Source organism: Camelus dromedarius, chromosome 6 (genome assembly GCF_036321535.1).
Source record: "Camelus dromedarius isolate mCamDro1 chromosome 6, mCamDro1.pat, whole genome shotgun sequence".
NCBI classification, from domain to species: Eukaryota; Metazoa; Chordata; class Mammalia; order Artiodactyla; family Camelidae; genus Camelus; species Camelus dromedarius.
The window spans coordinates 16319092-16333580 of NC_087441.1; the positions used below are offsets into that span (position 1 = coordinate 16319092).

General features: G+C 38.9%; 1 protein-coding gene across 3 annotated transcripts in view; it reads right to left on the reverse strand.

Annotated features, from left to right (window-relative positions):
• The window catches only part of SAMD5 (sterile alpha motif domain containing 5), a 370146-nt gene that overhangs the window by 318154 nt on the left and 37503 nt on the right, over positions 1–14489 (reverse strand). Inside the window, exon 2 of one of the 3 annotated variants that reach the window (XM_031456515.2) lies at positions 3–4834. The exons of the other annotated variants lie outside the window; for them this stretch is intronic. Within the exon in view, the coding sequence (XP_031312375.2) occupies positions 4772–4834 (63 nt within the window). The 3' untranslated portion in view covers positions 3–4771. Of the gene's footprint in view, positions 1–2; positions 4835–14489 lie in introns of those variants that run through there. 3 annotated transcript variants of the gene reach the window in all.

Sequence of the window (14489 nt, forward strand, 5' to 3'; positions counted from 1 at the left end):
ACTGCTGTGAAAGCTGGAACATTTATTGAGCAGCGGACATATGTTTGCAAATCACAGTGCTTGCACATGCATACGTCCCAGGGCTCATGACGCTGTTCCAGTTCGGCTTTCTGTAGTGCCTTCTCCCATGGTCCCTTTTTAAAACAGTAACTGAAAGGAAAAACGTGTCAATTGCAATTACACACACAAAACCACACAGCAACTTTCATTTAGAACGAACCTTTGCTCTACTGCTTGGATGGACACAAGATGATTTTTCAGACCCATGCACACATTTCTACACGGGCAGCGCTTGTCAATAAATAATGCTTCAGTAACCCATAGGGTATCTCAGAATATTGTCAAGCTTAGGAAGCAGGGCAACAACTTCAATGAACAACAGAATTTCTAATATTTGCCCCAATCAATATACCACTTTGCCCTCAAGGTGTCCAACATAGCGTTTCATTTTTGGAATAACAAGGGAAAATTCATCTGACAGAGGGCGTGATACAGAATACATCTCTAAAAGACATTTCTTGTCTCAAACAACATTTACTAGTTGACTGACTTCCTTTCATTCCATTGGAAGAAATTTTGGCCAGCTTGTCAAAAAAATACCACTGAGCTCTTGAGACAGAATTTAACTTCCCATTTTCTTCTAAAAGTTATCTTTTAACAACAACAATAAAAAAAAAAAAAAACACTTCCTTTCCAGGAATTTAAACAATTTACAATTTAAAAGAAAATATCAATTTTGATAAGTAAAAAAAAAAAGTGGTGTTCATTTTTCTAAACTACCATTTTTTTTTTGCCTTTTATGGAAATATCTAAAATAATGATCCTGGAGCAGGAAGTTATTTGACTTTATCTCCTTAGAGATTAATAACATAAAGCTGAAGAGGATTTTCTAATCAAAGAATCTGATAGTGCAAAACATCTGATGTAGGAATACTTAATTGATGACCACTGAGACTGCGAATAATAAAATTAGAAAATTCTAACAGAGAAAAGGCCTGGCTGATTTGCTTTGCTCTGCACAACTTATTTTGTTTAACTGAATACAGCAGCTATGATGGCTTTATTCTTAGCATGAGTTGTCAGCTGATCTCTTTGAAGACTTCCCTGTTACATGGTTGGAATGAAGAACCGGCAGTTTTTAAGGTGAAGCTCTTGTTCACCTCCTGTGTCTGTCTCTGGATATAATCTTCTACTCTTTATTCCTTATTTACTTTGAAATTTAGAAATCTTCCACCTGCCTGAATATGATATTTTGACACCTAATTAAACATTATATGTAAAAATTAATCATTTTGTCCAAGGATTGAATTTTCTTCAACCTTCCTTTTTGTGATTCTTCAACGCCGGTGCAAGGGACCCATTTATAAAGCTCAGATGCTTCACAGAGCACAATCCCAACAGGCTCGCCTCAGGTTGCTGGCAGGTGTTTCCCAGTCACTGGTGCGTCTGGTTTCTCTTCACACAGAAAAGAGTTTGCTGATCCACCATCATCTGCTTCGTGTCTTGGCTGGATTTATCCCAGAAAAGGCTATGGCGGATGCACATTTGCACTCCTAATTTGTAAATCATGGTCATAAAATCAGAAGAAAATGCACATTCACCACTCACTAATTTGCACACCAAATGTGTCAATCTAAAGCTGTCACAAAAAGAGGACACTGAAAAAAACACCTTTCTACGTGTCTATGTGACTATTTCCCCAGACTTGAAAAGTGCTGGCCTTAGGAATTCGCTCATTGTTTTTTTAAAAAATCACATTCTTTTCATTCAGTCAATAAACATTTACTCAACTCCTACTGTGCGCAGTTACTGTAACCTTGTTTCATCCTTCCTTTAAGAAAGTAAAGGACCCTACTCACTTGGTTGAAGGCAGCAATAAGGACATGTCAATTTATGCCTGAGTGTTCCAGTCAGTTTTAAGATAATCTGTTTCCTATAACAGGAAAAAAAGAAGGGAAGGGAGCAAGGCATTGCACACCTACTATGTGTCAAGCACAGAACTAAGAACTGTGTGACTATATGCTGCAGAACTCTTAAGCCTCTTAAGAAATATACGAGATATTTATTGTTCCCATTTTATGGACAAGGATGAAAAGTTCTGATGAGTTTAATAATTTTTCAAGATCAAACCTCATGCTACACCATAGCTTATGTTTGTAACAGATTCACCACAGGAAAAAGCTATCAACATGATTCTAGAATTTGAACTAATATCTGAGGAACTCTAAAATAAAAACTCAAGGCTTATTGTTTTTGCTATTAATTTCACGCCACCAAGATGCTGTACATTCCTCTGGATTGAAAAACTGCTTGAGTACAGTTATCCCATGTTGCTATAAATGCCTTTGGTGAGGTAGGAGCCCTTAAAATTATGCATTCTCTCTAGCAAGAAATATGTGAATAAAATCTTTCCTCACCTCAAAAAATTTTGTTTTAATATGAAATGAGAAAAATTTTGCTTTAATCCTCCAAATTCCTCAATATTATGAAGTAAAAGTCTGTAACCTCTCTTGATGTTATAGGAAATACAAAGCAAGATAATCCTCTGGTTTTGATAATATATTTGCCCCTCAGCTATTTCCTTTACCTTAAAAAATTTAGAGTATCATGAATGTTAGATAAAAGAAAAAAATACTATGAAAAAATAACTCTTCTTAAGCTTAATACAAAGGAATTACTAAGCTGCCTTTAATATTTTTCTGCTTATTTTAGTTTCCTTCCTCTAGCTTTGGGTAAGAGGTCTTTAATAATCCATTGGCTATTTCACTGTTCTAGATTGTGCCTCTTAATTTAGGTAGAGGCTTGTGATTTTCAAATTCCAATAGCAGACACAAAAAGAAGATTTAAATTTAGCAAAATAACTGAATTTAGATATTATACAAATAGAAAATAAATTTTAAAACAATCAGAGAATCTCCTTTTTGGTTGTGGTAGATTGCATCATAATGCCCACAGTGAAAGTAATAGATTTTTCAGAAATTGGGCCCTTTCTAGCAACAGTTCAACAAACGCATGTAAATGTACATCTGTGAAATAAATCTACCACAGACGTCACACCTGGAAATGAGGTCTCGGACAGGAAGCCATTTATTATCACAATAAATTATATCTATCATCTATAAAGACCCCCAGTCCTTGAAAAATGAAAAAACTCAGCTTGGAAATTTTACAGACTCTAGTTCACTTGAAAAAACAATGCTGAAAGTTTGATTAGAGTTCTAACTCTTACAAACTGCAAGCTGTAATACGTCGTTTAAAAGACAACATATACAGGCTTTTAGAGCTTAATTTCCTTGCATTTGTACTTAAGAATGAGGCTGATTTTACCCAGTGTCTAAATTATCTCTTGAAGTAGCTAAACTATGTAAACCTTAGATTTTTAAAGCAGTATTGTAATAAAATCAGCCTTGGAGACCTTAGCTGACTACCCATTCCTAGGGACCAGTATGCATCAAGAGGAAATGAATGTAAATTACATACATCTCTTTTGGGGGGTGGTGGGGAGGGGGTGTTTATTTATTTATTTATTTATTTTTAAACGGAGGTACTGAGGATTGAACCCAGGACCTCGTGCATGCTAAGCACACACTCTACCGCTGAGCTATACCCTCCCCGACTCATGTACTTCTAAGTGGTGCAGGGAAGATTCTGGAATACAATACTGCCCAGCTGCTTTCGGCAGCTGTCTGACCCAGGAGCTTGCTGCCTATCTGTATCTTCCTTGATGATCTCCTTTTAAACTAAGTTTTTGGTCCCATCAACAGAGTTGCATTTTCTAAGCAGAAAAGAAAACTTGCCAACATTCAAAGGCAAGAACTGTAGGAATTAGAAAAACTCCAGATTCATCTTAATTCTTCCTCCCACTTCCGTCTACTCTCCTTTTTGGCTGTGGTTACTCAGGCCTCTTATGGCCCACTGCCACCACTCACTTCCCTGTCCCCCAAAGGCCTGACGTTGGAAACTGGGGAGTGAGGACGGACAAGGCGACAAGGCATTCCCATTGGCCATGGCAGTGTCCACTAGCCATCAAGTTATGCAGCTGGTTCTTCTTCAGTGCATGTCAGAGCAAGACACTCATGAATCCTAACACTAAACTTCAGCCAGATTAAGTTTAAAAAGAGAAGTTAGAGAAAAGTTCCTTCCCTTGCTGATGTTCCTGAATTTGTCAGCTTAATAATTGTCCCTATATATGAAATAACTATATAAAGCACCTCAACATAAGAATTCCTTCACCAAACTACGCTATAGAGTTGTATAAAATATCTCAACCTATGAAAACACAGTCCTACATGAAGTGAAAAAATACATCTTAAAATGCAAAATTAAAATGACCATTCTCAAATTAAAGGCTAATTTAGAAGTGATGTGATTTCTAGCTAATGCCAGAAAACTTTTTGCCTTGTGTTACACTTAAAATTTGTTGGTACCCAAATGCCTTAGCCAACCTCATTTATCTTCATCAAGAATTCATAGTCCAGAGGGCAGAATCCCAAAGTATGCATAAGGTTCTATCTCACAATGGTGTGTCTCTAAAAAATGAACTCAGTACTTCTTCATGTGTGATGTTTCACTGCCTTATTTCTAGCTATTGTAAGTTGGTTACCCAGTATACTAAGTTGATTATTCCAGAATTTTTCCAAGCAAAAAAGTTAAGCTGATGAATATTTCCAGGGTCATCATCCATTTCCCCTTTTGAAAGAAGGTTCTAAATATGCCCTTTTCCAGTCTTCAGGCACCTCATCAGTCCTCCACGAGTTCTCAAAAATGATATCTAGTGGTTCTGTGATGACTTCGGCCAATTCATTAAGTACTCTAGGATGCCAGCCATTGGGACCTGTGGATTTGAACATATCGGGGTTATTTAAGTTCTCCTTTACCCATTCTTCCCCTAGTCCATCATGGATTCTTGCTCCAACTCTTAAGTCATACTTCTCCCTTTCTGGTTACCACACGTACTTTAGACAAACAGCTTCATGTCTCTGCTTTTTATCTATCAATTTTCTCTTTGAAGTTAATTAATGAAAAATGTATTTTATCCTTCTCAAGCCAATGTTTTGTTTTAAAAAAAAAATCTACTTCTTTTTCCTTTCATGTTTCTTGAAAGGAAAGTAAAAAAAAAAAAAAACTTCGGGTATACCTTGTAATAGTTTGCCCTCTGAAATCACATCACTCAAGTCTACATTTTGGCAGCCTTAGTCAAAGTGACAGTCCAACATGCTGTGAAACATTTCAAAGGCAACCTATCTCATGCTCAGAGGATACGTATCTGTCCAGCTTGTACGTGCAAGTGCTAATTCAAGTGCTCTTTCCAAAATAAAAAAGATGCACAATCATCTTTAGTCATAATCACGTCGTATGCACAAACAGTAATTTTTCACATAGGCGTTTAAAAAGCATAGTTGTGCATGAGCTGGAAAGAGATTACTGAGGATTTCGTACAGAGCACTAGCCTAGTAGAATTCATCTGCTACTGTGTGGTCATCTGCACAGTGTTCTGGGATTGATATTACACTAATTATCTCCAAGGTCTGATCCGTGTTGACAGTTTTAACCCCTTCATGGTCACAGTGATTCCTCTGAAATGGAAAAGACAGCAACAGATTCCAGTTTCCTGTCCCTCTGTCACGGTTATGCCCTGGGCCAAGAATCCCTTGACAGACCGAGAATGGACAAAGGAGAAGAAGGAAAAAAAAAAGTGTGAAGGAAGAATGAGGATGCCTGGGTCTCCCCTGTGATTTCTGATACGACAGGCAGACTGTGTTGCTTGGATTCAACTATTTACTTGTTGTTTTTTAATTGGAAAAGCTTTGGGGAAAGGTTGAATCAACTTTGCTCTCTTTTGATTTTGTTTTGGTTTGGTTTTCTAGCCAATAGCTCTCCAGGGTTACCCCCAGTTTTATCTCTTGCCCCCCAAAAATCATATTGCTGGCATTATTAAAAAGCTTTTAAAAAATAACTCTGCACATTTCTCTAGGGTATAATAATTTGTTGGAGCACGTGCCATTTTCACCCCGGCTCAAACAGCCACCTGCTGATGGCAATATGTTAACTAATATGTCACTATTAATTAGTTTGGGTAGTATCATCCTGCTATTGAACCTAAATGGATAGAAAGTATTACTCTTCTAGCTCAGGAAGTTTCTTTCTCCAGCGAATCAAGCTGTTTTCAGGCCTCTTTACCAGGCCCTGTAAGACCAAATAATAATATCTTCCTACTCACTAGTATTTCAATAGTCACTCAAATAAACCCACAGCCAAGGCAATCAATGCCTCTATGAAAATCAAACTCCTGTTGCGAACTGTGAAAAAGTAATGTTCAATCTGTCTGGGCAAAGTAAGTTGTTTTTCTTTTTGAGAGGGGAAGGGAGAAGTTGCCTTAACATGAAGAAGGCAAAACTGTTTCATTTTTAATGTTCTAATAAATAAATGAATGAAAAGGCACTGAAACAAAAATGGTATATATATATACATATATATATATATATGTATATATATATAAAATGTAATTTGTATATATATATATTACAAGAGAACTTGCTATTTCTATCCAAAAAACCAGAAAGAGCCTCAGGTTACAGCATTAGGGTTACTAAGATCTCAGGAAGACCACTGCTGGATTTTGAAGGGGTCAGTAAGGAAGGGGGCAGCATCTGGAGGACATTTTTATTAAAACGAGTCTCAGGTGTCTGCGCCAGGCCTGATATCGCTCTGCCTGAAGTCAGCAAGATGACCTCACCTACCATCAAAGGTCATGTTACTCCAGGAACCTCTGGAAACAAAGAAAAATGCCTTCGGACAGGCTATCATCTAATAAGCACATACACCCTCCATATTACTCATCTAAAGATGTGGGCCACAAAGTCATTCTCAAATCTAGAATCAAGCTAATGGCCTCCGAAACCTCATGCGTCTTTGGTTCAACAAAAACAAATCGCATTCATTAAACAAGCCCAGCCTTGCAATTTGCTAGTCTTCATTCTTTAGGGGAGAGGGTGGGAGGCAGACAAACAGGATTTCCGCAGTTGGGTCATGGAGAGTTTCAAGATGTGAGAGCGGTCGGAGAGCAGTAATTAGCCAAGCACATGTTGCTTCATGATCACAGGAAACATCAGTAATTTCCCTGCTAGGAGCGCTCCCTCGAGCTCTGGCGTGCACTGTGACATGCCTTGTGACATCCCTGCTGCTGCTCCTTGAAGATCCCACTTTTCAAGTGAGAATAGATGTGAACAGATGTTAAAACTCTGACCAGTTTTAAGGAGATCACTGCGGAAAATACATCGTCTGGGCAAACAGGCAATGCCAGTACAGCCTCATTCACAGAGCTGCTCCCACCAACACACATTTTTTTCATTTCATTTTCCCCCTAAATTATCCGGCAAACTCCAACAGAGAAAAAAGATCTCTCTTCACTCCACCAAGAAAAATAGCAATCTGTTTACATGCGTTTACAGTCTTCTTTGGATAGAGTACTAGGTTGATTAAAAAATCATAAAAGGAATTGCCTCAAATCTGAAACTTGTTCAAAATTCATGAAAGCCAACCTCTGAACCAATAAGTAGCAAGTTCTACTTTTTGTCCTATTGATGCTCCTGAAGTTTTTCTTTCTTTCTTTTTTTTTTTTTTTGGTAGAGGGAGGTAGTTTTTTGGGTTTTTTTAAACTTTAATGGAGGTATTGGGGATTGAATCCAGGACCTCATACATGCTAAGCATGAATCTGCCACTTGAGTTATACCATCTCCCCAAGTTTTGCTATTTTTAAAGACAGAGTTTGCTAAAAATCATTTTTAGCAGCAGTCTGTAATGTGCCAAATTATTATCTATTTCTAAGGAACAATTACTTAAAGGTTTATACCCTAGTTGGCCTAATTCTTCCCCCACCTGCCTTTGAGACCACTTTCAATGAGAGTTCTTAGATCAGGGCTACACAAAGCTAATTCTTGGATGGAACTGTGACTTTCTCAGTTTTCATTTGTTCTAGGCTATCCTGGGGGATGGGATGGGTGGAGGGAAAGTCTTTTATTTCACAGATATTTGGCAATTCTCCTAATCCATGCTAGAGTTCCAATCTGAGAAACAGCGCAGAGGGCGGGGGCACAGAAAAAGTTATTTAAGGGATAAAGAAACTATTATCATGTGGTTAAAAATTAAGATTTATGAGATTACATTTTTTCTCAGCTGATTATTCTGATTTTTAACTGTCTTCAATTCTGTTACTCTTTTTAGCTTGTGATTTTCCCCTTAATTAAAAGGCAATCAAAATTATACTCAGGTTAAACCATTTAGAAGTTATTGCTCTATTTTGATATTATTTCAAAGAATGTACTCCATTGCAGATGTAGAACTAATAAATTCTCCACATTTGGTTGCTGAGATTAAAAAAATAAAACTGGTGACTGTACAATACTGTACTAGTCCATGCGATTTCCTTACAACTAAGGTAGAGGTGGGTGACTGTCTCATGGGGAAAAAATGAATAAAGAATGATGGTACAAATGTTGCCTTCTCTCCTCCTGGATGGCACAAGGTGCACAAATCTGAACCTTTGGGCAGTTGGTGATAAGACAAGACTTTTTTTGCTCATGACTTTCTCAACACTCAGCCATGTCACACTACCCATCACTATGGAGTCAAGGAAGGTTAATAATTTGCTAGGAGATGGGGTGGGGGCGGGCGGGGTAAACACAGCCTCATTTTAACTGTAAACTTCTCCAGTGGCAGAAAAACCACATTTGACACTGCTTTATATCTCCCTCGGGAACTTTATGTCTCACACTGCTACTGCTCATCGATTGAAGTGTCCACAGTATACTTTTTACACATAATTTCTCAGTAAACTAAGTTGCTATTGAGAAATTTTAGTCTAGCAAGTCAGATAGCACAGTTCCCTTTGCCTACACGACAAGGAAAAATTATCCATATGTTCACTAAACTCATATGTATCTTCATGGTCAACTGTCAGTTCCTGGAAAGGTATCTGAGGGTCCCTCCAGCCACGGCACAGGGACGGCCAAGGCTGCCCCCTAGACCCCTGTAGGCTGGAGGATGCCATGTTATGTGACACCCTGAGCTGGCATGTATGTCCTTTGTCCTGCTACAGGAGTCCCACGAGGTAGATTTCCTAGGGATTCTGTAAACTAGAAAAATGTTTGGCCGACTCTAGAATGATCTACATATATTTTCTTTTTTTGACTTTAAACGCAAATACCAAATGCATTTATAACCCACGCTGCACCACTGTCCCATCTGTCTTCATTCGTGGTGCGTCCTCGGTAAGCACTGATTTACTATCTAGTTCCTGGAACAAATGAAATAGATTATAACGAACGACACTGCTTCTCACCATCTTCTCTGGACCCACATGAGTTCTCAGCTTCACTCAGGACTAAAGCTGCAGGTTTTCAGCACAGGGAAAGTATCCTGGAGCAGATGGAATTTTCCTAATTATTCAGCAAACTCTCAGGAACAAATTCAGAGGTTAAAAGACAAAAGCATCTTTTGTTTATGTTCTCCTCAGGGCATTAACTGATTTTATGATTTTTCCAACTGAATAGCTATGTAGATTCCCGATTTCTTAGAAGCACTTTGTTATAATCATCGTTGAATATTCTGAATATGCTCAAGTCACCCACACGGAGAACAGAGCACTGGGCTGTGGTCTGCAAGTGGCAGTGAATTCCAGGAGACCACGGTTCAGAGGCCTGGGACCTCCTGACTGCTCAGTCATGTCTTATCTCTACCAGAAAGAAATTATCAGGAGTTTAACTGTTGCAAATTCTGAATTGTTCTTTCAACAATTTTATAATAATTAACAGCTGGTCACAACATGAAGCTGGGGCTAGGTCACCACACTTTCAAGGAGTTTAATAGCATAGTTAAGGAGGCAAAATAGTAGCTGGAGGGGACAGTGCTTTTAAGAACAAAGAAGGATTCTGGGCATTTTTACAGATGGAATGGAAGGATTCCATGGAGAGAGACCAAATGCAAGAAAACAAAGGGATAATTATGAACCATAATTATTACTTGGGCCAAGAGTAGATACCCAGAGGAGGGGTTAGTCTTAGAGGGAAGAGGGGTAATTCCTCATGAGAAACAGAGGGAAGGAAGAATAATGGATGCGCAAAGATGCCAACACTTTTTGAGATGAAAGGAAAAGAGAGGGATCAGCTCATGTGCAATGGACTTGCAGTTCTCAGTAATGACCTAGCCAAGGTTATCTTTAGAAGGGGAGGTGAGGGGGGCAAGGGTAAAGTTTTAAGGAGCTCAAAGGAAGTGTGTGGGGGGGGGGTGGAGGCTGGGTATCTGAAACCTCCAGCAAGGGAACTGTGACATGAAATCATCTTGACAGTTGCAAGATGCAGGTGCAGCTGGACTGGACTGCATGGAACCATAGTGAAAAGGGATTTTAGAGTTTTTCTGTAGTATGCTTCAAAGTCTCCAAATACCACCCCAAAAAGTGATCAGGACACAGGCCTAGACATGCTCAACAGAAGTCCAGAACAGAAAACAGGGATAAATGCTAGAAGAGGCTGCATCCTAGTGTTCTGTCTTCTAGTGCAGCTCTTGAAGACATCTTTGGTGGGTCTTTCAATGAAACGGTACCATGGATAACTATCTTGGTCTATCTGGGCTGCTGTGACACTAGAAATTTATTTCTCACGCTTCTGGAGGCTGGGAATCTAAGACCAAGGTGCCCACTGATTCAGCGTTTGATGAGCCCGTCCTCCTGGTTCACAGACACCATCTTCTCACTGGCTTCTCCCAGGAGAAAAAGGCAAGGGTGCCTCTTGGGGTCTCTTTTATAAGGGCACCAACCCCTTTCTGAGGGCTTTACCCTCATGACCTAATCACCCTCCAAAGGCCTCACCTCCAACTTCCAAGACATTGGGGATTAGGTTTCAACGTAACATAACGTTTGGGGAAGACACAGTCAGTCTACAGCAACGTCTGTCTCTAACTAGGCTCACTGGCTGCTCGGTCAAGGGTATCTCACCTCCCTGTCTCCGTCTCTCATCCACCTGCTCACAGTAAAATCATCATTTATCATGTACAAATGGTCTCTGAAATCACCATTAACACTAATCTACTAACTCACACCACGATTATTACCAATGTAATTACCATTAACCATAACTTTATAGTACATACTATGATTATTATTACCTGCGTACCCTGGCAACAGTAAACAGCTACCAATAGTAATTAAGCGATCTTCCTCTGTGCCAGACATGGTGCTGAGAACACAGTATATTTGTACATCATCTCTTTTGCTTCTCACCACAAGCCACTGTGATGGCTATCGTGGACTGAGTTTACACATGGGGAACCTGAGGCTTTGAAGTGTAGATACTCCAAGACACAACCTTGTAAACTGACTGTACATCAATAAAAAGTTAGAATATAGTGAGGTTCTAACATAACAGTAAATATGCAAAACTTACTGCAGAAAGAAGTGCAGATACCCTGAGAGGGCCAAAGTGCCGATCAGGGGCAGAGCAGTTCTGTGCAACAGCAAAGCCCAGCCCTGTAAAAGTATGTCTGCATCCCCCATCATTTTTGACTGGGAATTAGTAGTCAAATAATGTCCCCCCCAAATTCACATCCACCTCAAACCTCAGAATGTGAACCTGGAATTACAGCCTTTGCAGCTGGTTTAAGCTCTGGAGATGAAATCATCCTGGATCTAGGGTGGGTCCTAAATGCAATCACTGATGTCCTTATAAGAAGAGGAGAGGACACAGAGTGACACACACAGAGAAGGCCACGGGAAGACAGAGGCTGAGGAGTGATACAGTTACACGCCAAGTAACGCCAGGAGCCACCAGAAACTGGAAGAGGCAAGAATTTCCCTCAGAGCCTCTGGAGGGAGCATGGCCCCACCAAGACTGTGATTCATTTCTGGACTCCAGAACTGTGAGGGAGTATACTTCTGTTGCTTTAAGCCACTCAGTTTGTGGTGCTTTGTTACAGTAGCGCTCAGAAACTAGTATGGAGCCCTTTCACAGAAATACATAACTTCTCAAATACTCTTAGGAGTATTTTTCATCACTTCATTGTTTTTAGCAGTACATGCAAATGTGATCTTAGGCAAGAGGTATTTTATTTTTATTCAGAATACTAAATGTTGTGCATAATGCTTACTTAGACATTATATTTAATGTCACTCATAAGAAATTTTTAACTTCATCCTATTAAATAAATGATGCAAACTGTTTAATTATGTAAGAAAGATATGATTTATAAAAAATACATTAAAAACTATATACTGTGTTTTTACATGGGCCCCACGTATATTAAGATGCAGACTGAGATTTCACTATTTGCTACAGCATCAAAAACAGAAAATAACCTGCAGTTGGGATGATTGTTTTCCTTTTGCTTGATGTCCACTAGTATTTACTTCAATATTTATGATATGCTTTGAACTGCAAGACAAGACAGAAGGTTTCAGTGGCTATTTGCAAGCATTTCTCTACAAATAACACACTATGTACATGGATATTTATATTTCTAATAAGTCAAAAATTGAATGTAAATGCTAGCATCTTTCTGTTTTGAAATCAGTTATTGAAGAATGAGAGTTTAATGCACAATGTAAGCATATTTGAACTCTCTGTGATTTTCATCTTATAGCGGAAAATATTTAAATAATTTTCATTGATACATTTAAAGGTACATAATGAAACAATTGCTGTTCCCAACCTGGGAAACTTTTCTGAGTCCTCTGACAGCTCAGAAACCTCCAGCCAGAAAAACATGGCAATATTCTACATTAGCATTCTCAAACACTTGGTTCCAGGAGCAATCTGCATTTTTAAATAGACACCGAGGATTCCAAATAGCTTTTGTTTATATGGGTTAAAACTGTCGATATTTACCATATCTGAAACTGCAGTTGAGAAATGTTTAAAAGATTTCTTTAACTCGTTTGAAAGTTAAAATAGTACATGTATTATATGTTAGCATAAAGAATATTTTTGTGAAAAATAAAACACATTTTCTCCCCCAAATTAATAAGAAGTATGGTGTTGTCTTGCATTTTTGCATATCTATTTAAAGGCTAGCTCAATAGGCTACAGGATTCTCACATCTTCCACATTTGAATTGTGTGTGGCAATATGTTGTTTTAGTTGAAGTCATATGAAGAAAATCTGTGCCATTAAATGAAGAGTATTTTAATAGCTTTTTTAGGAAGACAATTGTGGATATTCTTTTGATATCATGCCAAAATTTGACACCAGATAGTTTCTTTAGTCAGTTGCAATGTGAAATTTGAAACCATATCAGTGAACTTTTAAATGTACCCCATTAATTATATGAAAATCATTAGTCTGTCTTCTATTATTAACAGAGCTCTTCTCATATGTGATTCGGTAACATCATGCATTAACCATGTGGAAAATAGTGGGTTCCTGAGTTATGCAGATCTTCCAAATGTTAACACAAAACATTATTCAATATGAAAAAAGTAACATTTGGTACTATCACCACCCAGCTCAACAAAAAACCCCTCAAATCTTGGGAAACTGTCAAGTTCACTGTGGCAGATACAAGTTTTTTTTTAATGTCATTTTTACTTGAATATTCAAATTTTACCATTAACAAATACAATCCGTTGTTTTTTCTTGAAATACTAGGTTTACCTTATTCACTTTAAAGAAATGTATCTGCCAAAAAGTCAGTAAGTAACCACAGTTTGTCCCTCAGTGATTCTTCCGGGTGAAAACGATGTTCCCAGATGAAAGCGGCTGGGTCAGCGCGTGACTCCAACAGCAGCAGAAGTGGCTGGTGAGGAGGCACGGTTCACACACACTTCCATCAGCTGCAGAAGTCTCTGGGCATACTTCTCATGTTGTCACACTGAATATGTCTCTTTAAAAACATGTACTCAAAATTTGAAATTTAATAAACTGGCTAACTTCTATTGGTTCGTCCAGGATATTTTAGGGAAAATGGCTATTTGGGGACATGTGTCCAGGTGAAGCACACCATAAGCATTAATATCGTCTGGTGCCCCTGCCTTGATTGGCACCAATATGCCAGCATTTTTACCCATTGTGGCTTTTGTGCAACCACGGCAAATGGTGGAAAAGGCAAATAATGTCATGGTATTGTTATGAAATAATCATTACCTCATAGACCACTAAAAGGGTCTCAGGGACCCCCAGGGACCTGAGGCCCACAGTTTGAGAACCACTATTTAAACTACTTCTAGATGCCAGAGTCAAGGCCACAAAATTAGCACCAGTAAATCTCAGACTAACTCATCATCCTAGACTCTAATCCTGCCCTTTGAAAGGATAACTCCTTCCCAGCAATCGCTCTGTCTTTACCCTCCTGGCTCCCCACCTGCCTGGGCCCCCGAAACTAGAAAGCCTGGAGCCTTCCTGCCACAGATGTGAGCTGACTCTCCTTTCTTGTCTGGGGAGAGGGTCTGCGAAGACAGCTGGGCTGGCTCGTGGGAAATGCTGCTCTCAGGGACTGTGCTTGCC